The 27,954-nt window shown below is 43.6% G+C and overlaps 1 protein-coding gene across 1 annotated transcript in view; it reads left to right on the top strand.

The window, feature by feature from the left end:
* Nucleotides 1-7,382: 7,382 nt before the first annotated feature.
* LOC110525112 (transmembrane channel-like protein 2-B) overlaps nucleotides 7,383-27,954 on the top strand; it is a 30,719-nt gene continuing 10,147 nt past the window's right edge. The window contains exons 1-8 of the mRNA XM_036979792.1: nucleotides 7,383-7,419; nucleotides 8,623-9,139; nucleotides 20,536-20,685; nucleotides 21,096-21,186; nucleotides 24,197-24,355; nucleotides 26,913-27,055; nucleotides 27,167-27,314; nucleotides 27,566-27,760. Coding sequence (XP_036835687.1) covers nucleotides 7,383-7,419; nucleotides 8,623-9,139; nucleotides 20,536-20,685; nucleotides 21,096-21,186; nucleotides 24,197-24,355; nucleotides 26,913-27,055; nucleotides 27,167-27,314; nucleotides 27,566-27,760 — 1,440 coding nt within the window. The remainder of the gene's footprint in view (nucleotides 7,420-8,622; nucleotides 9,140-20,535; nucleotides 20,686-21,095; nucleotides 21,187-24,196; nucleotides 24,356-26,912; nucleotides 27,056-27,166; nucleotides 27,315-27,565; nucleotides 27,761-27,954) is intronic.

Raw genomic sequence — 27,954 nt, 5'->3', positions numbered from 1 at the left:
TGTGACACCCCCATAGAGACTGCCAGAAATCCGGACAACAGGCCCTCCGATTTGACACACTGAACTCTGTCTGAGAAGTAGTTGGTGAACCAGGCGAGGCAGTCATTTGGGAAACCAAGGCTGTTGAGTCTGCCGATGAGAATGTGGTGATTGACAGAGTAGAAAGCCTTGGCCAGGTCGATGAAGACGGCTGCACAGTATTGTCTTTTACCGATGGCGGTTATGATGTCGTTTAGAACCTTGAGCGTTGCTGATGTTCTTGTTACTTACAGGCATCACATATCAACCACCCGTAAAGAAGGGTGACGTGATATGTCAGAGCATCACAGGCACTGATATTTCTCTCACACGTTTTCTTGCTCAATTGGATATTATCAGAGGCTGTGTGTAGAATTTCATACATTCTCAACAGGTCCATGAAAAGCAGTTTTAAAGAACTTCTGGTAAATGGAACCATGATCCCCAGATCAAGTGGTCCTGGAAAGCATGTTGACCTTCTCAATCGAACCATAATGAACTGAAACGACTTTTAGAGTCCAATCCACTGACTTCAACGAACACTGGCAAACACCTTAGTTTTTTCCCCGCTCGTTGTCATCATCCTCATCATCCACATCATCCACATCATCATCATCATCATCATCAGTACTTGATAGATACTGTCCTTAATAATAAAGGATATAATCATAAACACAGTAACTAATTTCCCCCATTAAATATGCTTTGCTGTCCTCTTTGATCTTATAGGGGCATAAGTCACTGTGTGTACTGTTCAGCTACAGTGGCGTCTTGAAGGGAACTTGAGAAGGACAGAGGGTGGGAGAAGAAGAGCTACTCAGAGGAGGAGGGATACAGAGGGGCTTGGGTTTCAGCATCATGCCCTTATAATTGCAGGAAGTGTGGCGTTAGCTGTGTTAACTACATAGAGCCCATGTCTCTGGTTACCTTGCATTATTCAGAAGGTCAGCCCTGAGAAGGAAATTAGGCTCTGGCATTTCAGCCACACTGGCACACTACTGCTGTACCACCCCAGCTCTAGCCCCAGCCCCAGCCCCAGCCACCTCCCCCACCCTCATGCTACCATCCTAGCGTTATGGCAATAACATTACAAACACCTTGTGATTACTGATTGCTTCAAAATGTAAGCAGTATTTGCTACTGAGACATAAGACATATGCAATAGGCTGTATAGTAGACAGCGCTAGAACACACAAACTGAGAAAGTAGACGGCAATAAAACACCACAAATTGAAACACTTTCCATCATCCCACCCTAGTCTGAATATGCTTAATCAGTTAGAACCTAGGCCTACATTGATTTATTCATAGCCAAGGTTTAACAATTTTTTCAGTTTGTAACGCTCAAAATTACACCTTCTTTAAATTATAGATGAACAAAATTTGATGTTCTTTGGGTCCATGTTAATGCAAAACAACAGAAAAAAAAACTACATTTTTAAGGTCTGGAAACTGTTAGATTTTTGAGTGTAATTCCCCTTGAATTGTTCGCCTAGTGAGAGAGGACTGTGTTTGCCTTGGACAGGATATCCGAACAATGACCGCATGGTTTTCGATTACCGGATATCTCAATGTTATAGTACTACAGACAGGCATCACTTATTAACCACCTGCAATGAAGGGCACTGATTTCTCTCTCCCACCTTGCCACCAGTCAACTTTATTTTCTTGCCCAATTTGATATTATCAGAGGTTGTGTGTAGAATTGTATACATTCTCAACAAGTCCATGACTCAACAGGTCCATGAATAGTAGTTGTGAAGAACTTGTAAATGGTAAATGTAACACTGGTCTCCAGATCAACTAGTCTAGGAAAGCATTTTCAACTTCTCAATCAAATCATAATGAACCATGATCCAACTTGGGAGTTGGAACCACTTTTAGAGATCAATCCGCAGACTTCAACAAACACTGGCAAACACCAAACTTTGTTTCCCACTCATGCTGGATGCTGGACTTATATTTTGGACGAACGTGAGCAGGTAGCCTACAAGAGACTTTTGAAGTAGCCTAATTGGATTAAAACGTTCAGCCTAGAGACACATTTTGTACTCACTTGAAAACAATAATGTAATTATTCATTACAGTGTGGTGTTGTAGGGTAGTCTTGTCTAGATAGGATAATTGCATTGTCCCAAAAGAAGATCAATAGGGAAGCTGTGTCTCATCTTCACTGTTCTTTCATGCCCAATGACACACCTGGTCTCTCCGCTTATATTGAAAATTGATGCAACTTGAATGATTTTATGTCTGGTATGATGCTAATTATACTATCGCAGATTTTGGCAAATTAGTGTCTGATATGCCCCCAATCCTCGCTCACTTTGGCTTCTTGAGTTCAGCAGCTAGTGCTCGCATCAGCAGAACTTTATTTATTTGGTAGCCAACATTTTGCTGCATCGGCCTCAGTAGTTATTTTTTTTGTTCTTAGCACCAACATTTGATATTTTTCTGTTCATTTTGGCAACTTCCATAGGAATATAAACTGGCTCACTGATGACGCTTTCTACGTTGAATTTAACCGAGCCGGACCATTTTGGTAGGGGGGCTGTTCCCCACTGTATAGGCCCAATAGAGAAAGCTGATAGATGAAGTAAACACATTAAAAGGGAGGCTACTACTAAATAAATACAGGCCAATGGCCCGCCGGCTCCGTCACTCTCTTTTCCCCCAAATTCTTTCAATTTCGCCCACCCACCTAAAAATTGCATCTGCTAAATCTGAATATAAGTACACTTGGAGGATTAACCTAAATTATCTCCCCATGAAGCATGTTGTGTGAGTGAATGTGTGAATGCATTGTGTATTCTTCATTTACAAGCTTACTTAACACTTCATAGAATTTTTTGAGAATTTTTATTTCACCTTTCCTCCTGGCTACCGCAACCCCGGCCAACAGCTCCGCACCCCACGCAGCTACTTGCCCGAGCCTCTCCTTAACCCAAATCCAGAAAGCAGATGTTCTGAAAGAGCTTCAAAACCTCGACCCGTACAAATCAGCTGGGCTAGACAATCTGGACCCTCTCTTTCTAAAATTATCCTTCGCCATTGTTGCAACCCCTATTACCAGTCTGTTCAACCTCTCTTTCGTATTGTCCGAGATCCCTAAAGATTGGAAAGCTGCCGCGGTCATCCCCCTCGTCAAAGGGGGCGAGACTCTAAACCCAAACTGTTATAGACCTATATCCATCCTGCCCTGCCTTTCTAAAATCTTCAAAAGCCAAGTTAATAAACAGATCACTGACCATTTCGAATCCCATCGTACCTTCTCTGCTGTGCAATCCGGTTTCCGAGCTGGTCACGGGTGCACCTCAGCCACGCTCAAGGTACTAAACGATATCATAACCGCCATCGATAAAAGACAGTACTGTGCAGCCGTCTTCATCGACCTGGCCAAGGCTTTTGACTCTGTCAATCACCGTATTCTTATCGGCAGACTCAATAGCCTTGGTTTCTCAAATGACTGCCTGGCCTGGTTCACCAAGTACTTCTCAGACAGTTCAGTGTGTCAATTCGGAGGGCCTGTTGTCCAGACCTCTGGCAGTCTCTATGGTGGTACCACAGGGTTCAATTCTCGGGCCGACTCTTTCCTCTGTATATATATCAACGATGTTGCTCTTGCTGCTGGTGATTCCCTGATCCACCTCTATGCAGACGACACCATTCTGTATACATCTGGCCCTTCTTTGGACACTGTGTTAACTAACCTCCAAACAAGCTTCAATGCCATACAACACTCCTTCCGTGGCCTCCAACTGCCCTTAAACGCTAGTAAAACCAAATGCATGCTTTTCAACCGTTCGCTGCCTGCACCCGCCCGCCCGACTTGCATCACTACTCTGGACGGTTCTGACCTAGAATATGTGGACAACTACAAATACCTAGGTGTCTGGCTAGACTGTAAGCTCTCCTTCCAGACTCATATTAACTTCTTATGGCTAGGCTCTACAACATTCCGCTGAAAAGGCAGCGTGTGAAATTCGAAATATTTTTTTAGAAACATGTAACTTTCACACATTAACAAGTGCAATACACCAAATGAAAGATAAACTTCTTGTTAATCTACCCATCATGTCCGATTTCAAAAGGTTTTACAGCGAAAGCACAACATATGATTATGTTTGGTCAGAGCCAAGTCATAAAAACACACACAGCCATTTTTCCAGCCAAAGAGAGGAGTCACAAAAAGCAGAAATATAGATCAAATTAATCACTAACTGTTGATGATCTTCATCAGATGACTCTCATAGGACATCATGTTACACAATACATGTATGTTTTGTTCGATAAAGTGCATATTTATATCCAAAAATCTCAGTTTACATTGGCGTGTTACGTTCAGTAATGTTTTGCTTCCAAAACATCCGGTGATTTTGCAGAGAGCCACATCAATTTCCAGAAATACTCATAATAAACATTGATAAAAGATACAAGTGTTATTCACAGAATTAAAGATAGACTTCTCCTTAATGCAACCGCTGTGTCAGATTTTTTTTTAAATGTACGGAAAAAGCACACCATGCAATAATCTACGACGCTTAGAGACCAAAGCAGCCAAAGAAATATCCGTCATGTTGTGTAGTCAACATTAGTCAGAAATAACATTATAAATATTCACTTACCTTTGATGATCTTCATCAGAATGTACTCCCAGGAATCCCAGTTCCACAATAAATGTTTGATTTGTTCGATAAAGTTCATCATTTATGTCCAAATTCCTCCTTGTTGTTAGTGCGTTCAGCCCAGTAATCCATCTTCATGAGGCGTGAGCACTAGGTCCAGATGAAAAGTCCAAAAGTTCCGTTACAGTCCGTAGAAACATGTCAAACGATGTATAGAATCAATCTTTAGGATGTTTTTAACATAAATCTTCAATAATGTTCCAACTGGAGAATTCCTTTGTCTGTAGAAAAGCAATGGAACGCGAGGTAACTCTCACATGAACGAGTGTCACGAGCTTGTGGTACTCTGCCAGACCACTGATTCAAAGAGCCCATATGAGCCCCTCCTTTACAGTAGAAGCTTCAAACAAGTTTCTAAAGACGGTTGACATCTAGTGGAAACCTTAGGAAGTGCAATTTGACCCTATAGACACTGTGTATTCAACAGGCCAAGCGTTGAAAAACTACAAACCTCAGATTTCCCACTTCCTGGTTGGATTTATCTCAGGTTTTCACCTGCCATATGAGTTATGTTATACTCACAGACATCATTCAAACAGTTTTAGAAACTTCAGAGTGTTTTCTATTAGCAACTGGGACTGAGTAGCAGGCAGTTTACTCTGGGCACGCTTTTTATCCAAACGTGAATATGCTGCCCCCTATCCCAAACAGGTTTTAACATCTCCAATCCAAAATCAAATCTAGAATCGGCTTTCTATTTTGCAACAAAGCCTCCTTCACTCATGCTGCCAAACTCGTAAAACTGACTATCCTACCGATCCTCGACTTCGGCGATGTCATCTACAAAATAGCTTCCAACACTCTACTTAGCAAACTGGATGCAGTCTATCACAGTGCCATCCGTTTTGTTACCAAAGCCCTTTATACCACCCACACTGCGACCTGTATGCTCTAGTCGGCTGGCCCTCAATACATATTCATCGCCAAACCCACTGGCTCCAGGTCATCTATAAGTCTTTGCTAGGTAAAGCTCCGCCTTATCTCAGCTCACTGGTCACCATAGCAACACCCGCCCGTAGCACGTGCTCCAGCAGGAATATCTCCTTGGTCATCCCCAAAGCCAACAACTCCTTTGGCCGCCTTTCCTGCAAAAATCGCTGACACTGGAGACATATATTTCCCTCACTAATTTTAAACATCAGCTATCTGAGCAGCTAACCAATCGCTGCAGCTATACATAGTGCATCTCTAAATAGCCCACCCAATCTATCTACCTCATCCCCATATTGTTTTTATTTACTTTTCTGCTCTTTTGCACACCAGTATCACTACTTGCACATCATCATCTGCTCATCTATCACTTCAGTGTTAAACTGCTCAATTGTAATTACTTTGCTACTATGGCCTATTTATTGCCTTACCTCCTCACGCCATTTGCACACACAGTATATAGACTTTATTTTTTATCTATTGTGTTATTGATTATACGCTTGTTCATTCCATGTGTAACTCTGTGTTGTTTGTGTCGCACTGCTTTGCTTTATCTTGGCCAGGTCGCAGTTGTAAATGTGAACTTGTTCTCAACTAGCTTGCCTGGTTAAATAAAGGTGAATTTTTAAAAATAAATAAAATCAAATAAATAAAAAATAGTGGTCTGGTTTAAAATTTCAGGGTAAGAGTTACGTACGTATATGATGGAATTTATTGGTGTGAGTTTTCCAACTGTTTGTCAAAACTATTTATTGCTGCAAAACAGGTGAATAATGGTTTAAATGTACACATTAACGCACTAATTAAATTGTCTAGGTGTGTGAGTATAAGTGCTTGTGTGTGTGTGTGGGAGTGTGTAGTATCTGTGTCTACATACATGCTGTAAGTCAGAGATCAACTGACTTTTTGATTGACACACTTTTTGTACCACTTTATTATCCCTTTAGATTTAGTCTTTCTTCTTCGGTACTAGATATTATAATCTCTTGAGCAATATCATTGGTGGTTGTCAGGGAGACAGCAAGTCTAGTAGCCCAAACACTGGTGCACCTGTCAGAGTGTGTGAGTACCTGCACAGGTGTGACAGCTGCCTGCTTACCTGAGATCTACATGGCCTGAGAGGGAGAGAGCAGGCTGAACTGAAGAGCTTAATAAGAGGACAACACTGAGCCAAAATGCCTCCTCGGAAGAAAACTGACATTGCAATTAAAATGGAAGAGGGTGGGTAGGATTTATCCTTTTTGTTTTCCAGAGTGGAAATATTTCTTCTTTTGGATTTCCTTCGAATACTGAAGAGTATTCTCTCTCGTTTTTCTCTTTCTTTGATGTGCTTGTAGTAAATATGGAACAGATGTACTACTACAGATCTTACTTTGAGACAGTTTTCTACAACAGGAAAATAATTCTGCATTAACAAGAAATGTCAATTATTATGTGGATTAAAATGAATTTACATTTTTGAAGGGGTTGATACATTTTTCATTAGGTCAAATCAAGTCTGACATTTCTAAGTGGAAATTACAAACATTAAAATACTTTTTAAACCTCAAATACACTACAAGTTTGCATTTCTCAGCAACAAAAGAGTGCTCAAATTAAGATCCTATCTGTAGATGTACTATAACATGGAACATACAATCATACTCTTAAACATGAAACAGTAAGATTGTGAGATTTTTCATGGTTCAAAGACAAAGTACAATATTTGTAGAGCTTTTGACTGACAATGTATATATATATTTTATAGTGGGAATGGATATCGATGGAGAGTTAGACAGTGGGCGTGAGGGTAAGTCATAAGAAGGAGAAAGTGTTTGATGTGTGTGTGTTTATGTGTGTTTGAGCTTATCTGTTTGTTTAATTGTCCAACAGCTGCAAATGTCGAATTTTGGAATAATGTGTTATTCTGAAAAGATGACGTTCTAAATGGGAGACACACTGTGTAAAAAATGATGACATTTACTATTCTAAATGATGAGTTCAAGGACACAATAATCCACCTCAGCTAATTTTGAACTTTTCCTGATGAATAACGATATTCAATATATCAATACAGTAAAGTTCATATGTTTTGAGCAAAATAGTGTTATTTAGACATATTTGCGAGATTGGATTTAGCAGTTCAATGAGTTGGTTTGATGGTACACTCTGATGTCATTGGTGAGCAAGAAAATATTTGCTAAAAAAAAAAAAAAGTAAAATAAAATAAAGTAAGAAAAAAAGTAACACAATAAAATAAAAATAACAATGCTATAGACAGGGCTACCAGTACCGATGTGCAGGGGTACAGGTTAGTCGAGATAATTTAGGTAACATGTACATGTATGTAGGGGTAAAGTGACCATACATAGATAATAAACAGTCAGTAGCAGCAGCATAAAAAAGGGTGTCAATGCAAATAGTTTGCATTTGACTAACTGTTTAGCAGCCTTATGGCTTGGGGGTAGAAGCTGTTAAGGAGCTTTTGGATCTAGACTAGTCATGCGGGTACCCCTTGCCGTGCGATAGCAGAGAGAACAGTCTATGACTAGGGTGGCTGGAGTCTTTGACAATTTTTAGGGCCTTCCTCTGACACCGCCTGGTTGGCAGAAAGCTTGGCCCCAGTGATGTACTGGGCCATACACACCACCCTCTGTAGCGCCTTGTGGTTGGATGCCGAGCAGTGCCCTCTGGTGCAGTTGTAGAACGTTTTGAGGATCTGAGGACCCATGCCAAACCTTTTCAGTCTCCTGAGTGGGATAGGCATTGTCGTGCCCTCTACCCAACTGTCTTGCGTTTACCCTCCATTACACCATTGGCAATAACCATGGGGAGGCTGGCAACCTGGCTGATTTAGATGTTTGTTTAATTGTTCAGGTTCTAATGTAATTTGTGTGTGTGTGTGTGTGTGTGTGTGTGTGCACGTGCGCACATGTGTGTGTGTGTGTGTGTGCGTGTGTGTGTGTGTGTAAATGTGTGTGTGTGTAAATGTGTGTGTGTGTGTGTGTCTCAGATGAGGTCAGGTGGAGAGACAGAAACAGGAAAGTCAAACTCTCTCCACGAGCTGGGGGACGGAATGGCAAACAGGCCACCAGCGAGGAGGAAGAGGAGGAGGAGGACGAGGCACAGAGGAAGAGGGCTCATAAGAAAAAGGCCAAGGTCCAAGACAGCGAGGAAGAGGATGAGGAAGAGGAAGACGAGGCACAGAGGAAGAGGGCTCATAAGAAGAAGGCCAAGGTCCAGGACAGCGAGGAAGAGGATGAGGAAGAGGAGAAGAGCATCAAGCGGAAGGGCCCAAAGGCTGCAGGCAGAAATAAAAAGGCAGTCAAGCAGGTGAGTGAGGAGGAGAGTGAGGAGGAAGAACGAGGGAAGAAAAGGAAAGGCAGAAAATTGACTAGCAAGAACCAGAAAGAAGGGCAGAACAAGGAGAAGAAGAGCGATGCTAAAGGGAAAAGTGACGCCAAAGGCAAAGGAGTGAAGGACAAAGGGAACGAGAAAGACAAGAAAAAGAAGAACGCAAAGTACAGCAGGTGCAGTATCCTTTGAGAGGGCCATCTCTCTCACATATCTCCATGCTCCACACACCATCATGCATGAAGGAGGAGTCTGACAGACTCTGTTCAGATATGCCCCTTCAATGTATTGATTAATTAGTTCAGGGAGTTGAGTCATGAAAATGGGTTATAGGGTTGCACAAAAGTGTTACAAAATAATACGACAATGACCTTAGCTCACTATTTGTGAGCTCCCCTCATCTAGCTACACACAATATCCCATAATGAAAAAGCAAAAACAGGCTTTTAGAATTTTTTGCAAATTTATAAAAAACAACAACAACTGAAATATCACATTTGCATAAGTATTCAGACCCTTTACTCAGTACTTTGTTGAAGCAAATTTGGCAGTGATTACAGCCTTGAGTCTTCTTGGGTATGATGCTACAAGTGTGGCACACCTGTATTTGGAGAGTTTCCCCCATTCTTCTCTGCAGATCCTATCAAGCTCTGTCATGTTGGATGGTGAATGTCGCTGCACAGCTACTTTCAGTTCTCTCCAGAGATGTTAGATCGTGTTCAAATCCTGGCTGGGCTACTCAAGGACATTCAGAGAATTGTTCCTACTCCTGCATTGTCTTGGCTGTGTGCTTAGGGTCGTTGTCCTGTTGGAGGGTGAACCTTCGCCCCAGTCTGAGGTCCTGAGCACTCTGAAACAAGTTTTCATCAAGGATCTCTCTGTACTTTGCTCTGTTCATCTTTCCTTCGATCCTGACTAGTCTCCAAGTCCCTGCCACTGAAAAACATCCCCACAGCATGATGCTGCCACCACTGTGCTTCACGGTAGGGATGGTGACAGGTTTCCTCAAGACGTGACACTTGGCATTCAGGCCAAAGAGTTCAATCTTGGTTTCATCAGACCAGAGAATATGTTTCTCATGATCTGAGAGTCCTTTTGGTAAACTCCAAGTGGGCTGTCATGTACCTTTTACTGAGGAGTGGCTTTTGTCTTGCCACTCTACCATAAAGGCCTGATTGGTGGAGTTTTGCAGAGATGGTTGTCCTTCTGTAAGGTTCTCCCATCTCCACAGAGGAACTCTGGAGCTCTGTCAGAGTAACCATCGGGCGGCAAGCTCTAGGAAGCTCTAGGAAGAGTCTTGGTGGTTGCAAACTTCTTCCATTTAGGAATGGGAAAGGGGGATACCTAGTCAGTTGCACAACTGAATACATTCAACAGAAATGTGTCTTCCGCTTTTAACCCAACCCCCCTTAATCAGAGAGGTGCGGAGGGCTGCCTTAATCGACATCCACGTCTTCGGTGCCCGGGGAAAAGTAGGTTAATTGCCTTGCTCAGTGTTAGAACAACAGATTTTGTAACTTGTCAGCTAGGGGATTTGATCCAGCAACCTTTCGGTTACTGGGCCAACTCACCTACACGCCAGACTGCCTGAATGATGGAGGCCATTGTGTTCTTGGCGACCTTCAATGCTGCAGAATTTTGTTGGTACCCTTCCCCAGATATGTGTCTTGACACAATCCTGTTTCAAAGCTCTATCGACAATTTCTTCAACGTCATGGTTTGGGTTTTGATCTGACATGCACTGTCAACTGTGGGACCTTATTTAGACAGGTGTGTGCCTTTCCAAATCATGTCCAATCAATTGAATTTACGACAGGTGGACTCCAATCAAGTTGTAGAAACATCTCAAGGATGATCAATGGAAACAGGACGCACCTGAGCTTAATTTTGAGTCTCATAGCGTAAGGTTCTGAATATTTACATAAATAAGGTGTTTCTGTGTAAAAATGTCTAAAAACCTGTTTTCGCTTTGTCTTTATGGGGTATTGTGTGTAGATTGATGAGGAAAATGTTTTATTTAATCCATTTTAGAATAAGGCTGTAACGTAACAAAATGTGGAAAAAATCAAGGGGTCTGAATACTTTCCGAATGCACTGTATATATATTTATATATATATATATATATATATATATATATATATATATATATATATATATATATATATATATATATATATATATACATATATATATATATATATATACATATATATATATATACAGTGCCTTGCGAAAGTATTCGGCCCCCTTGAACTTTGCAACCTTTTGCCACATTTCAGGCTTCAAACATAAATATATAAAACTGTATTTTTTTGTGAAGAATCAACAACAAGTGGGACACAATCATGAATTGTCTTGTTGGAAGACAAATCTCCGTCCCGGTCTCAGGTCTTTTGCAGACTCCATCAGGTTTTCTTCCAGAATGGTCCTGTATTTGGCTCCATCCATCTTCCCATCAATTTTAACCATTTTAACTGAAGAAAAGCAGGCCCAAACCATGATGCTGCCACCACCATGTTTGACAATGGGGATGGTGTGTTCAGCTGTGTTGCTTTTACGCCAAACACAACGTTTTGCATTGTTGCCAAAAAGTTCAATTTTGGTTTCATCTGACCAGAGCACCTTCTTCCACATGTTTGGTGTGTCTCCCAGGTGGCTTGTGGCAAACTTTAAACAAAACTTTTTATGGATCTCTTTAACAAATGGCTTTCTTCTTGCCACTTTTCCATAAAGGCCAGATTTGTGCAATATACGACTGATTGTTGTCCTATGGACAGAGTCTCCCACCTCAGCTGTAGATCTCTGCAGTTCATCCAGAGTGATCATGGGCCTCTTGGCTGCATCTCTGATCAGTCTTCTCCTTGTATGAGCTGAAAGTTTAGAGGAACGGCCAGGTCTTGGTAGATTTGCAGTGGCCTGATACTCCTTCCATTTCAATATTATCGCTTGCACAGTGCTCCTTGGGATGTTTAAAGCTTGGGAAATCTTTTTGTATCCAAATCCAGCTTTAAACTTCTTCACAACAGTATCTCGGACCTGCCTGGTGTGTTCCTTGTTCTTAATGATGCTCTCTGCGCTTTTAACGGACCTCTGAGACTATCACAGTGCACGTGCATTTATACGGAGACTTGATTACACACAGGTGGATTGTATTTATCATCATTAGTCATTTAGGTCAACATTGGATCATTCAGAGATCCTCACTGAACTTCTGGAGAGAGTTTGCTGCACTGAAAGTAAAGGGGCTGAATAATTTTGCACGCCCAATTTTTCAGTTTTTGATTTGTTAAAAAAGTTTGAAATATCCAATAAATGTCGTTCCACTTCATGATTGTGTCCCACTTGTTGTTGATTCTTCACAAAAAAATACAGTTTTATATCTTTATGTTTGAAGCCTGAAATGGAAATGTGGCAAAAGGTCGCAAAGTTCAAGGGGGCTGAATACTTTCGCAAGGCACTGTATATATGTATGTGTCATCAGCAAACTTAATGATGGTGTTGGAGTTGTGCCTGGCCGTGCAGTTATAAGTGAACAGGGAGTACAGGAGCACGCACCCCTGAGGGGCCCCCATGTTGAGGATCAGTGTGCAGGATGTGTTGTTACCTACCCTTACCACCTGGGGTCCATAGCTTAGTGCTGAGTTTTGAGGGCACTATGGTGTTGAATGGTGAGTTGTAGTCAATGAATATCATTCTCACATAGGTGTTCCTTTTGTCCAGGTGGGAAAGGACAGTGTGGAGTGCAATAGAGATTGCATCATCTGTGGATCTGTTGGAGCGGTATGCAAATTGGAGTGGGTCTAGGGTTTCTGGGATAATGGTGTTGATGTGAGCCATGACCAGCCTTTCAAAGTATTTCATGGCTACAGACGTGAGTGCTACGGGTCGGTAGTCATTTAAGCAGGTTACCTTAGTGTTCTTGGGCACAGGGACTATGGTGGTCTGCTTGAAACATGTTGGTATTACAGACTCACATGCGCCCAACACTTTCCAGTTGGTTGGGCGCATGTTCTGGCCTAGCAGCCTTGTGAATGTTGACCTGTTTAAAGGTCTTACTCTGATCGGCTGCGGAGAACGTGATCACTCAGTCATCCGGAACAGTTGATGCTCTCATGCATGTTTCAGTGTTACTTGCATCGAAGCGAGCATAGAAGGTATTTAGCTCGTCTGGTAGGCTCGTGTCACTGGGACGCTTTCGGCTGTGCTTCCCTTTGTAGTCTGTAATAGTTCCAAGCCCTTCCACATCCGACGGACGTTGGAGCCCGTGTAGTACGATTCAATCTTAGTCCTGTATTGATGCTTTGCCTGTTTGATGGTTTGTCAGAGGGCATAGCAGGATTTCTTATAAGCTTCCGGGTTAGAGTCCCGCTCCTTGAAAGTGGCAGCTCTACCCTTTAGCTCAGTGTGAATGTTACTTGTAATCCATGGCTTCTGGTTGGGGTATGTACGTACAGTCACTGTGGGGCAGTGAAGTTTCAGCTGTCCGTGGTCTCTCTTCCTCGGAGCACACTGTCACTGTGGGGGTAGAAGCTGTTTAGAAGCCTCTTGGACCTAGACTTGTCCAGCTGTGTATGTAACATTTCACGTAAACCCTGTTTCTTGTCTGCATCGAAGTAACGGTCCTTGTACCTAGCATTGAGCATGGCGGCGACACAGTAAAGAGGCTCAGAGAGAATGCCACCGAATCACTTGTTCACAGCCTTGAGTACTTTTGTAAGTTTTAACCCCATGGTCTGTCGACAGTTTGTTGAGCAGGCATTTCAATACCATGACAGAGGGTGTCACGTCTGCCGCAGACACAGTTGATTAGCTTATTTCTCCAGTCAGTTGTTCAAATGGCGCTAGGAGTGTGTTCATGTTTCCAAGTTTCAAACATGTTCTCAAATGCCATTGAAATGGCAGCAGCGGTATGAGAACCAGCACATTCATGAACATGCAATACGACTTTCCTCAGTAGGAAATCCTCGTTGATCCACTGTGCTGTCAGAATCATAATGCTCATGGGGCTGACATCGCTGGTCCAAATGTCAGTAGTGAAGCTCATGGATGTGAGTTTCAACAATACTGTGTAACTCTGGTAGGGCAACATCTGAAAAATAGTGTGTACCGGGTCTCGACCAGTCGGCAAAAGCCAACATCATCCACAACAGAGGACGGTTGATTGTCAAGGGCAATGAATTCCATTATCTTAGCTTTAAATGATTTTTCCTTTGAGTTGTCTAGCTGAAATGTTCTAACTCTTTCAAATGACTGCTCGACTTGAACTTGTTTAGTTGTTGGAAGTGTGCACTTAGTACTTTTCTGCTTTTGTTCTGTGTAGTGCTGCGTTTTTTGTGGCGTACATATGCACGTCATCTACCTATGTTATATAGGTATGCACGTCAGCTTTGACATCGGTTTTGCACATCGGCGTTAAACTAGACATAGTGTCATGTACTGTCATGTTGTGTCTTGTCTCTGTCCTTTCCCTTCACCCTGTCTCCCTCTGCTGGTCGTTGTTAGGTTACCTTTTCTCCCCCGCTTTCCCCCAGCTGTTCCTTGTCTCCTCTAACTACCCATTCACCCCGTTTCCCACCTGTTCCCTTTTTCCCTCTGATTAGGTCCCTATATCTCTCTCTGTTTCTGTTCCTGTCCTTGTCGGATTCTTGTTTGTTGTGTTTCATGCCTGAGCCAGACTATCGTCATGTTTGCTGTAACCTTGTCCTGTCCTGTCGGAATCTGCCAGTCTATCTGAGCCTACCTATGTTTGGTTATTAAAGAAGCTCTGTTTAAGTTAGTTCGCTTTTGGGTCCTCATTCACTCACCATAACAGAAGAATCCGACCAAGAATGGACCCAGCGACTTCGGATCCTCTCCACTCAGCCGTCGGGATCCAGGGAGCGATGCTAGGCAGACACGAGCAGGAAGTGTCTGCTGCTCGACATGCCGTTGAGACCCTGGCCACCCAAGTCTCCAACCTCACAGAACAGGTTCACCATCTCCGCCTCGATCCACCGGCCACTTCCAGGGCTTTCGAATCTCCGGAGCCCAGAATCAATAACCCGCCGTGTTACTCTGGGGAGCCCACTGAATGCCGCTCGTTCCTCACCCAGTGTGATATTGTGTTTTCTCTCCAGCCCAACACTTACTCCAGGAGCACTGCTCGTGTCGCCTACGTCATATCTCTCCTTATTGGACGGGCTCGTGAGTGGGGCACGGCAATCTGGGAGGCAAGGGCTGAGTGTACTAACCAGTATCAAGACTTTAAGGAGGAGATGATACGGGTTTTTGATCGATCTGTTTTTGGGGAGGAGGCTTCCAGGGCCCTGTCTTCCCTATGTCAAGGCAATCGATCCATAACAGACTACTCTATTGAGTTTCGCACTCTTGCTGTCTCCAGTGGCTGGAACGAGCCGGCCTTGCTCGCTCGTCTTCTGGAGGGTTTCCGCGCAGAGGTAAAGGATGAGATTCTCTCCCGGGAGGTTCCTTCCAGCGTGGATTCCTTGATTGAACTCGCTATTCGCATTGAGCGACGGGTTGATCTTCGTCACCGAGCTCGTGGAAAGGAGCTCGCGCTCTCCGTCGCCTCCCTCTCCGCATCACTACCATCTTCCTCTGCCGGCTCGGGTGCTGAGCCCATGCAGCTGGGAGGTATCCGCATCTCGACTAAGGAGAGGGAACGGAGAATCACCAACCGCCTCTGTCTCTATTGCGGTTCCGCTGGTCATTTTGTCACTTCATGTCCAGTAAAAGGCCAGAGCTCGTCAGTAAGCGGAGGGCTACTGGTGAGCGCTACTACTCCTGTCTCTCCTTCAAGATCCTGCACTACCTTGTCGGTCCATCTACGCTGGACCGGTTCGTCAGCTTCCTGCAGTGCCTTAATAGACTCTGGGGCGGAGGGCTGTTTTATGGACGAGACCTGGGCTCGGGAACATGACATTCCTCTCAGACAGTTAAAGGAGCCCACGGCCTTGTTCGCCCTGGATGGTAGTCCTCTCCCCAGGATTCAGCGTGAGACGCTACCTTTAACCCTCACTGTTTCTGGTAATCATAGTGAAACCATTTCTTTTTTAATTTTTCGTTCACCTTTTACACCTGTTGTTTTGGGCCATCCCTGGCTAGTTTGTCATAATCCTTCCATTAATTGGTCTAGTAATTCTATCCTCTCCTGGAACGTCTCTTGTCATGTGAAATGTTTAATGTCTGCTATCCCTCCTGTTTCCTCTGTCTCTTCTTCACAGGAGGAGCCTGGTGATTTGACAGGGGTGCCGGAGGAATATCACGATCTGCGCACGGTGTTCAGTCGGTCCAGGGCCACCTCTCTTCCTCCACACCGGTCGTATGATTGTAGTATTGATCTCCTTCCGGGAACCACCCCCCCCCCCGGGGTAGACTATACTCTCTGTCGGCTCTCGAACGTAAGGCTCTCGAAGATTATTTGTCTGTAGCTCTTGACGCCGGTACCATAGTCCCCTCCTCCTCTCCCGCCGGAGCGGGGTTTTTTTTTGTCAAGAAGAAGGACGGGTCTCTGCGCCCCTGCATAGATTATCGAGGGCTGAATGACATAACAGTGAAGAATCGTTATCCGCTTCCTCTTATGTCTTCAGCCTTCGAGATCCTGCAGGGAGCCAGGTTTTTCACTAAGTTGGACCTTCGTAACGCTTACCATCTCGTGCGCATCAGGGAGGGGGACGAGTGGAAGACGGCGTTTAACACTCCGTTAGGGCACTTTGAATACCGGGTTCTTCCTTTCGGCCTCGCTAACGCTCCAGCTGTCTTTCAGGCATTAGTCAATGATGTCCTGAGAGACATGCTGAACATCTTTGTTTTCGTTTACCTTGACGATATCCTGATTTTTTCACCGTCACTCCAGATTCATGTTCAGCACGTTCGACGTGTCCTCCAGCGCCTTTTAGAGAATTGTCTTTTTGTGAAGGCTGAGAAGTGCACTTTTCATGCCTCCTCCGTCACATTTCTCGGTTCTGTTATTTCCGCTGAAGGCATTAAGATGGATCCCGCTAAGGTCCAAGCTGTCATTGATTGGCCCGTCCCTAAGTCACGCGTCGAGCTGCAGCGCTTTCTCGGCTTCGCGAACTTCTATCGTCGTTTCATCCGTAATTTCGGTCAGGTGGCAGCTCCTCTCACAGCCCTTACTTCTGTCAAGACGTGCTTTAAGTGGTCCGTTTCCGCCCAGGGAGCTTTTGATCTCCTCAAGAATCGTTTTACATCCGCTCCTATCCTTGTTACACCTGACGTCTCTAGACAGTTCGTTGTCGAGGTTGACGCGTCAGAGGTGGGCGTGGGAGCCATCCTTTCTCAGCGCTCCCTCTCTGACGACAAGGTCCACCCATGCGCGTATTTTTCTCATCGCCTGTCGCCGTCGGAACGTAACTATGATGTGGGTAACCGCGAACTGCTCGCCATCCGGTTAGCCCTAGGCGAATGGCGACAGTGGTTGGAGGGGGCGACCGTTCCTTTTGTCGTTTGGACTGACCATAGGAACCTTGAGTACATCCGTTCTGCCAAACGACTTAATGCGCGTCAGGCGCGTTGGGCGCTGTTTTTCGCTCGTTTCGAGTTCGTGATTTCTTATCGTCCGGGCTCTAAGAACACCAAGCCTGATGCTTTGTCTCGTCTCTTCAGTTCTTCAGTAGCCTCCACTGACCCCGAGGGGATTCTCCCTGAGGGGCGTGTTGTCGGGTTGACTGTCTGGGGAATTGAGAGGCAGGTAAAACAAGCGCTCACTCACACTCCGTCGCCGCGCGCTTGTCCTAGGAACCTTCTTTTCGTTCCCGTTCCTACTCGTCTGGCCGTTCTTCAGTGGGCTCACTCTGCCAAGTTAGCCGGCCACCCTGGCGTTCGGGGTACGCTTGCTTCCATTCGCCAGCGTTTTTGGTGGCCCACCCGGGAGCATGACACGCGTCGTTTCGTGGCTGCTTGTTCGGTCTGCGCGCAGACTAAGTCCGGTAACTCTCCTCCTGCCGGCCGTCTCAGGCCGCTTCCTATTCCCTCTCGACCGTGGTCTCACATCGCCTTAGATTTTGTCACCGGACTGCCTTCGTCAGCGGGGAAGACTGTTATTCTTACGGTTGTCGATAGGTTCTCTAAGGCGGCTCATTTCATTCCCCTTGCTAAGCTTCCTTCTGCTAAAGAGACGGCACAAATCATCATCGAGAATGTTTTCAGAATTCATGGCCTTCCGTCAGACGTCGTTTCGGACAGAGGTCCGCAATTCACGTCTCAATTTTGGAGGGAGTTTTGCCGTTTGATTGGGGCTTCCGTCAGTCTCTCTTCCGGCTTTCACCCCCAGTCTAACGGTCAAGCAGAACGGGCCAATCAGACTATTGGTCGCATCTTACGCAGTCTTTCTTTTCGTAACCCTGCGTCTTGGTCAGAACAGCTCCCCTGGGCAGAATACGCCCACAACTCGCTTCCTTCGTCTGCGACCGGGCTATCTCCTTTTCAGAGTAGCCTCGGGTACCAGCCTCCGCTGTTCTCATCTCAGTTCGCCGAGTCCAGCGTCCCCTCCGCTCAGGCTTTTGTCCAACGTTGCGAGCGCACCTGGAAGAGGGTCAGGTCTGCACTTTGCCGTTATAGGATGCAGACTGTGAGGGCTGCTAATAAACGTAGAACTAAGAGTCCTAGATATTGTCGCGGTCAGAGAGTTTGGCTCTCCACTCAGAACCTTCCCCTTAAGACGGCTTCTCGCAAGTTGACCCCGCGGTTCATTGGTCCGTTCCGTATTTCTCGGGTCATTAATCCTGTCGCAGTTCGACTTCTTCTTCCGCGATACCTTCGTCGCGTCCACCCGGTCTTCCATGTCTCCTGCATCAAGCCCGTCCTTCGCGCCCCCGCTCGTCTTCCCCCCCCCCCCCCATCCTTGTCGAGGGCGCACCCATCTACAGGGTCCGCAGGATTTTGGACATGCGTCCTCGGGGCCGTGGTCACCAGTACCTCGTAGATTGGGAGGGGTACGGTCCTGAGGAGAGGAGTTGGGTTCCCTCTCGGGACGTGCTGGACCGTGCGCTGATCGAGGATTTCCTCCGTTGCCGCCAGGTTTCCTCCTCGAGTGCGCCAGGAGGCGCTCGGTGAGTGGGGGGGTACTGTCATGTACTGTCATGTTGTGTCTTGTCTCTGTCCTTTCCCTTCACCCTGTCTCCCTCTGCTGGTCGTTGTTAGGTTACCTTTTCTCCCCCGCTTTCCCCCAGCTGTTCCTTGTCTCCTCTAACTACCCATTCACCCCGTTTCCCACCTGTTCCCTTTTTCCCTCTGATTAGGTCCCTATATCTCTCTCTGTTTCTGTTCCTGTCCTTGTCGGATTCTTGTTTGTTGTGTTTCATGCCTGAGCCAGACTATCGTCATGTTTGCTGTAACCTTGTCCTGTCCTGTCGGAATCTGCCAGTCTATCTGAGCCTACCTATGTTTGGTTATTAAAGAAGCTCTGTTTAAGTTAGTTCGCTTTTGGGTCCTCATTCACTCACCATAACACATAGAGACGATGCCGATGTTGGCATTTTTAGCTAATATCGGCCGATTTCGAAATATAGTGCATCCCTACTTTAAACTAATAAAATATCTATAAACCACTTAGAAACCTTCTACAAACTTTTACAATCCCCTTTTAAACTCTAAACATATTTTTATTTCAAAACATAAACCCACATTTGACATGATTCTGGATATTAGGCTATTGAGCTATGGAGATATTAAAACTTGATACTTTGAGAAATATGTCTCATCCCAGCAAACAGTGAACGATCCTATAATGCTGGGTAACATTCCAATTGAGTCACAGTTAAGTCCTAACTTTAGCATGACAACATTCCAGATTTTTTTTTTTAACCCAGAAAAAACGATTTGATAAACATTAGTAGAAGGACATGCTGTAATGGTTATGAGAACGTTTGGGGAAATAATCCAATTACGTTGTTTTTCAACGTTTCTAGAATGTGTTAACTTAATGTTAATGGAGAAAACGTATAGTCATGTGATGGGACATCCCTTGGGTCATCCCTGGGAACCTCTTTCAAAAGTGTCCAACCATTTTAACATTCTCAAAATGTCCCCACTAAAGTTTTGGTAATGCATAACCAGTATTTTTCACCAGAATAGAGTTGGGTTGTAGTGGTATTTGTGCTGGCTCAATCATGGGGTAGTGTTGGTTCATGACATTGAGTTGAGGGATTACATGGTCGGAATGGGGTTTGTTCGTGTCTGGTTGGGTCGATGGGAGAACCAGGTTACTGGACTATTCTAGGATATGTTATTTGACTTGCATGTGTCCCCTCTTGTCCCCTCATTTCAATTCAATTCAATTACATTTAAGGGCTTTATTGGCATGGGAAACATATGCTTACATTGCCAAAGCAATGTTCACTTTTTGTATTTTCTGTTGGTCTGCCAGATGCGTTTCAACATAATGTGACAAGTTCAACATTTGTACCATGATAATTGGGCACTGTGTAAAGCCTCTGGCCATACTGCCCACTCTTAGCAAAGACAGTCTGACCGGAACTATAACTCTACTCTGGTTGACACATGGTTGACCCTGACTTGACCCCTGGCCCTGGTAACAGCTCTTTCTTCTGATAGCTCTTCTTCTTCGGGCGAGTCAGGGGACGAGGATTCTCTGTCAGAAGGGGAGATTGCTGCTCAGAAGGAAGAGGTGGAGGAGAAGAAGAAGCTGATCGCCACTCTAAGGAACAAACCGTGGCGCATGAAGAGGAGGCTTAAACTCCTCAAGTAAACAAAATGGCCACCATCATGTGTATTCCTCCACTGATTTCCCATTGGCTGATTGCCTTCACATAGGGACTTGCTCTTGCTGTGCTGTTTTCTCTTTTTTCTATAACTACAGTACTTTACACATTCCTTAAGGCTTACACAATAATAATGTATTACTTGTGATGTCATCTTATTTATTTTTTAATTCAATTTAAATATAATTGTGCCTGATCAAATGTCAATTTATTTTGTGAAATACTTTAATTACTTTATGGAACGACAAAGTAGATAGATTGTCCATTACCCTTTGCTGATTGATGTTCTTTGACCAGCTTCTCACTGATTTATTGGTGGGTGGTTTATAAAACCAGTGATTGATACTTTTTGTTGGTTGATTAGTCATTCTTTTTTGTGGGTTTGAATTGTAGGGAATGCCAGGCGTTTGTGGAGAAGTTTGAGGGGGCTCTGGGAAAGGGCAAAGGGAGGAAGCTCTACGCCTACAAAGTCATAATGGCTAAGGTAACTTTTCCTAGGCCAAGTGTTAACTTTACAACTGAGTCCACAGTCTTAAAGATGAGTTATGTCCTACTGAATCATTATGAATAATTCAAACAAATTATGCATTTATAACTTCAATATGTTAAGACTTAAGTTAGCTGCCCAGTGACACGAGCCTGCTAGACGAGCTAAATTACTTCTATGCTCGCCTCGAGGCAAGCAACACTGAAGCGTGCATGAGAGCATCAGCTGTTCCGGATGACTGTGTGATTACGCTCTCCATAGCCGATGTGAGTAAATCCTTTAAACAGGTCAACATTCACAAGGCCGCAGGGCCAGACGGATTACCAGGACATGAAATCCGAGCATGAGCTGACCAACTGGCAAGTGTCTTCACTGACATTTTCAACCTGTCCCTGACTGAGTCTGTAATACCAACATGTTTCAAGCAGACCAACATAGTCCCTGTCCCCCAAAACACTAAGGTAACCTGACTAAATGACTACCAACCCGTAGCACTCACTTCTGTAGCCATGGAGTGATTTGAAAGGCTGGTCATGGCTCACATAAACACCATTATCCCAGAAACCCTAGACCCACTCCAATTTGCATACCGCCCCAACAGATCAACACCATAGTGCCCTCAAAGCTCATCACTAAGCTAAGGACTAAACAGCTACCTCTGAAACTGGATCCTGGACTTCCTGATTGGCCTCCCCCAGGTGGGGACTAGGTAACCTAGTGATTAGAGCGTTGGGCCAGTAACTGAAAGGTTGCTGGCTCGGTACCCCGAGCTGACAAAGTAGAAATCTGTCATTCTGCCCCTGAACAAGGCAGTTAACCCACTGTTCCCTGGTATGCCATCATTGTAAATAAGAATTTGTTCTTAACTGGCTTGCATAGTTAAATAAAGGTTAAATAAAAAATTAAAAAATAACAACACATCTGCCACGCTGATCCTCAACACGGGGACCCCTCAGGTGTGCGTGCTCAGTCCTCTGCTGTAGGCATGACTCCAACAGCGTCATTAAGTTTGCCGACGACACAACAGTGGTAGGCCTGATCACCGACAACGATGAGACAGCCTATAGGGAGGAGTTCAGGGACCTGGCTGTGTGATGCCAGGATAGCAACCTCTCCCTCAACGTGATCAAGACAAAGGAGATGATTGTGGACTACATTAAAACGAGGACTGAGCACACCCCCATTCTCATCGAAGGGGCTGTTGTGGAGCAGTTTGAGAGCTTTAAGTTCCTTGGTGTCCAAATCACCAACAAACTAACATGGTCCAAGCACACCAAGACAGTCATGAAGAGGGCACAACAAAGCCTATTTCCCCTCAGGAGAATGAACAGATTTGGCATGGGTCCTCAGATCCTCAAAAAGTTATACAGCTGCACCATCGAGAGCATCCTAACTCGTTGCATCACTGCCTGGTATGGCAACTGCTCGGCCTCCGGCCACAAGGCACTGCAGAGGGTAGTGCGTATTGCCCAGTACATCTCCTGGGCAAGTTTCCTGCCATCCAGGATATCTTACCAGGAGTTGTCAGGGGAAGGCCCTAAAAATGGTCAAAGACTCCAGCCACCCTAGTCATAGACTGTTCTCTCTACTACCACACTGCAAGCGGTACTGGAGAGCCAAGTCTAGGTCCAAAAGGCTTCTTAAGAGCTTCTATCCCCAAGCCATGAGTCTGCTGAACAGCTAACCAAATGGCTACCCAGACTATTTACATTACCCCTGCCCCCCTATTTTTACGCTGCTGCTACTCTCTGTTTATTATCTATGCATAGTCACTTTAACTTTACTTACATGTACATAATTACCTCAATTACCTCGACTAACCTGTGCCCCAGCACGTTGACTCTGTACCAGTACCCCTTGTATATAGCCTCGCTACTGTTATTTTACTGCTGCTCTTTAATTATTTTCTATTTAGTTTTTTACGTATCTATTATTTACTTAACACTTATTTTTCTTAAAACTACATTGTTGGTTAAGGGCTTGTAAGTAATTGTACTGTAAGGTCTACATTTGATGTTTGATGTTATTTGATATGGCATGTAAAATACACATTTAACCCTCTAGAGTCTAAGCCCTGTCTAAATCAGGGGACGGGGATGGGGGTCTACACTAACATATGGAATTGTTTTAAGATGGTTATACCAACAATCATTTAGCTATTTATTTGTTTTTTTAATTACAAATATATGTATGTATTGGATGAAACATTGAAAAAACATTATCGAAAGGAAGTATGTTTTGAAGTTTCGGGATGTCACATGGTCTAACAAACACCACTCTATCTCTGCCACCTTTCACTGAAGATGCGGAACGGTTATATCGGCAGATGTGGGGGATTGAGACGCAGCCCATGCAAAAACTGATATCTCTAGCTTAAAGAGATGGGGATTTTTTTATTATGTTAATTTGATTTCCGCTGGAGCACAGAAATTGTATGCTAAGGGTTAAATCATAAGTGCAACATAATCTTCATGATTTTTTCTTATCAGGAACTACACAGTACGTCTGTGATAAACTTTTATTTTCAAATATTCTCTCTTAACCTTTTCTGTTTCAGAAAATGATCAAGTTCAACCGTGACTTTGACAATTTCAAAACAGCCTGTATTCCATGGGAAAGAAAGATTAAAGAGGTTGAGAGTGGGTACCATTATTTAAAGCTATGAGTTTCTGTCTTGTTCATGTAATGTAGTTCTATCTATTCATTATGTAACTTTGGAGTTTGAACTCTAACCCTCAGGTCACTTTGGGTCATCTGTGGCTTCCTACTTCATCTTCTTGCGGTGGATGTACGGTCTAAACCTGGTCCTGTTTGGGTTAATGTTTGGTCTTGTTGTTCTCCCAGAGGTGAGCAGCTTTTTACCTTAAGCACATAGTCCATTGTCTTGCAAAATATTTGCAGTTCATTTGGTCAGCATATGGAGAGATATCGTAGGAGGGACTCACTGTCTCATTCTTACAGTCTTTTCCCCACTTCCGTTTCATTTTTCTTTTCTTTCTGTCCGGAGGTGATGATGGGTCTTCCGTATGGGTCTATACCCAGGAAAACTGTTCCCAGAGCGCAGCAGGCCAAAGCCATGGACTACTCCGTCCTCCTTGATTTTGGAGTGAGGATCTTTGGAGTGATGCCATATTTAAGCACCTTGTTAAGTTTACTTAAGGTTCAGGTTTACTTCATATGATTGTACATATGAAACAAACATACATAAAATGTGATGTCATACAGTACTTTTAAATTACTGGTAAAAAAAGGGTAAAAAGTAGATTTTAAGACATTAGGGGTCATACATGTTCATTAATAACATCATCATATTGCATTGTACCTGCATTGTAATTAAACACCCACACCGGTAGAAATACACTGTTTCAAGCTGAAAGACGATGGCCAGAACTTACCCATGATGTTGCACAGCGATTTAAGTCAATAAGCCATCGTTTTATTCAAAGTATTATATATTCAGGCACTTGAAGTGACAAATCCGAACTGCCAACTTCGGATCCTATATGACAATCAAATTATTTTCAGCCTATGTTTAGTTTCAGGGCTGGGTTTTACTTGAATGTTACCACCCACCAGCGTGGCATTATTTATTCATCAGAAACAGCTGCAAAGTTATTCCTCTTCGCGACTGAGCTGAGCCAAACAGCCTTGTGTCCACTTGGCTGCCTGAGCCATGGAGCAAATTAAAATAGGCGGTGCAAATGTGTGTTTTTGCAAGTCTACTTTTTAAAATCTTTTTTCAGAAAATTATCATAATCCATTGAATAATTTGTCCATTTTCACTTTTCTTTGGTGGTCTATATAAACAACAAAACAAAACAAATATATATATATAATACCATTTATAAAATGGTTATATATACAGAACCAGTCAAATGTTTGGAAACACCTACTCATTCAAGGATTTTCATTATTTTTTTTACAATTTTCTACATTTTAGAAAAATAGTGAAGCCATCAAAACTATGAAATAACACATATGGAATCATGTAGTAACCAAAAATGTTTTAAACAAATCAAAATATATTTGATATGAGTTATTATTCAAAGTAGCCACCCAATGCCTTGATGACAGCTTTGCACACTCTTGGCATTTTCTCAACCAGCTTCATGCATTTCAGGTGTGCCTTGTTAAAAGTTAATTTGTGGAATTTCTTTCCATCTTAATGCATTTCAGCCAATCAGTTGTGTTGTTACAAGCTAGGGTGGTATACAGAAGATAGCCCTATTTGGTAAAATACCAAGTTCATATTATGGCAAGAACAGCTCAAATAAGCAAAGAGAAATGACAGTCCATCATTACTTTAAGACATGAAGGTCATTCAATCCGGAATTTTTCAAGAACTTTTAAAGTTTCTTCATGTGCAGTTGCAAAAACCATCAAGAGCTATTATAAAACTGTCTCTCATGAGGACCGCCAAAGGAAAGGAAGACCCAGAGTTACCTCTGCTGCAGAGGATAAGTTCATTAGAGTTAACTGCACCTCAGATTGCAGCCCAAATAAATGCTTCAAAGAGTTCAGGTAACAGACACATCTCAACATCAACTGTTCAGAGGAGACTGAATGAATCAGGCTTTCATGGTCGAATTGCTGCAAAGAAACTACTACTAAAGGACACCAACAAGAAGAAGAGACTTGCTTGGGCCAACAAACATGAACAATGGACATTAGACCGGTGGAAATGTGTCCTTTGGTCTGATGAGTCCAAATTTGATATTTTTGGTTCCAACTGCCGTGTCTTTGTGAGACGCAGAGTAGGTGAACGGATGATCTCCGCATGTGTGGTTCCCACCATGAAGCATGGAGGAGGTGGTGTGATGGTGTGGGGGTGCTTTTCTGGTGATGCTGTCAGTGATTTATTTAGAATTCAAGGCACACTTAACCAGCATGGCTACAACAGCATTCTGCAATAATACGCCATCCCATCTGGTTTGTGCTTAATGGGACTATCATTTATTTTTCAACAGGACAATGACCAACACACCTCCAGGATGTGTAAGGGCTCTTTGAGCAAGAAGGAGAGTGATGGAGTGTTGTGTCAGATGACCTGGCCTCCACAATCACCTGACCTCAACCCAATTGAGATGGTTTGGGATGAGTTGGACCGCAGAGTGAAGGAAAAGCAGCCAACAAGTGCTCAGCATATGTGAGAACTCCTTTAAGACGGTTGAAAAATCATTCCAGGTGAAGCTGGTTGAGAGAATGCCAAGAGTGTGAAAAGTTGTCATGAAGGCCAAGCGTGGCTACTTTGAACAATCTAAAATCTAAAATATATTTTGATTTGTTTAACACTTTTTTGGTTACTACATGATTCCATATGTATTATTTCATAGTTTTGATGTCTTCGCCCCCCCTCTCCTAAAGATTAATGCTTTGATTGGTGTAATGATAGCTAGAACCCACACGTGTCTATTCAGATAATGCAAAGGAACCAGCAAAAGAAAATTCAAGGAACTTATAGTTAGTTACATGTTACATGATTATGAGCAAAGCTATTGTAGCCTATCATTTCATTGAATATGTATATTTAAATTTGTGAATATGTGTAAGTAGCCTTCATCATTCTTCGGGCAGGAAATGGCATCGAAATAGTGGCTGCAACTTATGGGTGGGTCCTTTAAGTGTTACACATTTTCAGTACATCAATTGTACTTGTCACTGTCAGCTTAATTTCAGATGAATGACTTGCATATGAACATGATTATTTTTCTTAATTTCACCAGGGCTACTGCAAGTACTCTGTTCTGTTCTATGGCTACTATAATGACGAACGCACCATCGGACTCCTCCAGTTCAGACTGCCACTGTCCTACCTACTGGTCGGTGTTGGCATCTTCGGCTACAGCCTGATGGTGGTCATTAGAACGTGGGTTAAACACACACGTGAACATACACATATGCACACAGTAAATACATACTAATCCACATACACACAAACAGTATCCGAAATATTGATGCCAGCAACCCTCCCCCCCAGGATGGCCCGTAACTCGGATGAGGGAGGAGATGGTGGGGACGATGGACAGTTTACATTCACCTTTAAGATGTTCACCAGCTGGGATTACCTCATTGGGAACCCAGAGACAGCTGACAACAAGTATGCCTCCATCACCACCAGCTTTAAGGTAAACACAGCAGCAGCTAACACTTAGGCCTATCCATAGCTAATAGACCGACCTACCACTAGCTTGGCACAATAAACTGTTGTTTATGCATAACTTTGTTCTACAAATATCCATATCTCTTATCTTTAAAAATCTTCAATCTCCCAAGAATCATATACATGTAAAAATGTACTACATGTACGGGCCTAGACACTTACTATCTTCATCCATAGTATCCACTGTGTTTCTCACTAATCGACTGTTCTCGGTAGGAATCCATAGTAGACGAACAGGAGAACCAGAAGGATGAGAACATCCACTTGCGGAGGTTCCTGCGGGTTCTAGCCAATCTTTTCATTCTCTGCAGCCTGGGGGGCAGTGGCTTCCTCATCTATTTTGTGGTCAAGAGGTCTCAGGACTTTGCAAAACTAGATCAGAATACGCTCTCCTGGTATGAAAAGAATGAGGCAGGTTGAGTTGTTATGATCAGATACATGCTGTGCTATGGTACATCTAGTCAAAAGGAGTGAGCCAGAAATGTACATTTGGTGTTTGTCCTGTTTTCTTCAGTTGTAGGTTGTTGTGCTATTATCTGGGTTGTCATGACAGTCAAACATTTATAAAATATATATATCATACCACACTTGGGTTACACTTAACT

Source organism: Oncorhynchus mykiss, chromosome 6 (assembly GCF_013265735.2).
Source record: "Oncorhynchus mykiss isolate Arlee chromosome 6, USDA_OmykA_1.1, whole genome shotgun sequence".
Lineage (NCBI taxonomy): Eukaryota > Metazoa > Chordata > Actinopteri > Salmoniformes > Salmonidae > Oncorhynchus > Oncorhynchus mykiss.
The sequence above is the reverse complement of the archived record's forward strand: the minus strand, read 5'-3'. Positions and strand labels throughout refer to the sequence as shown.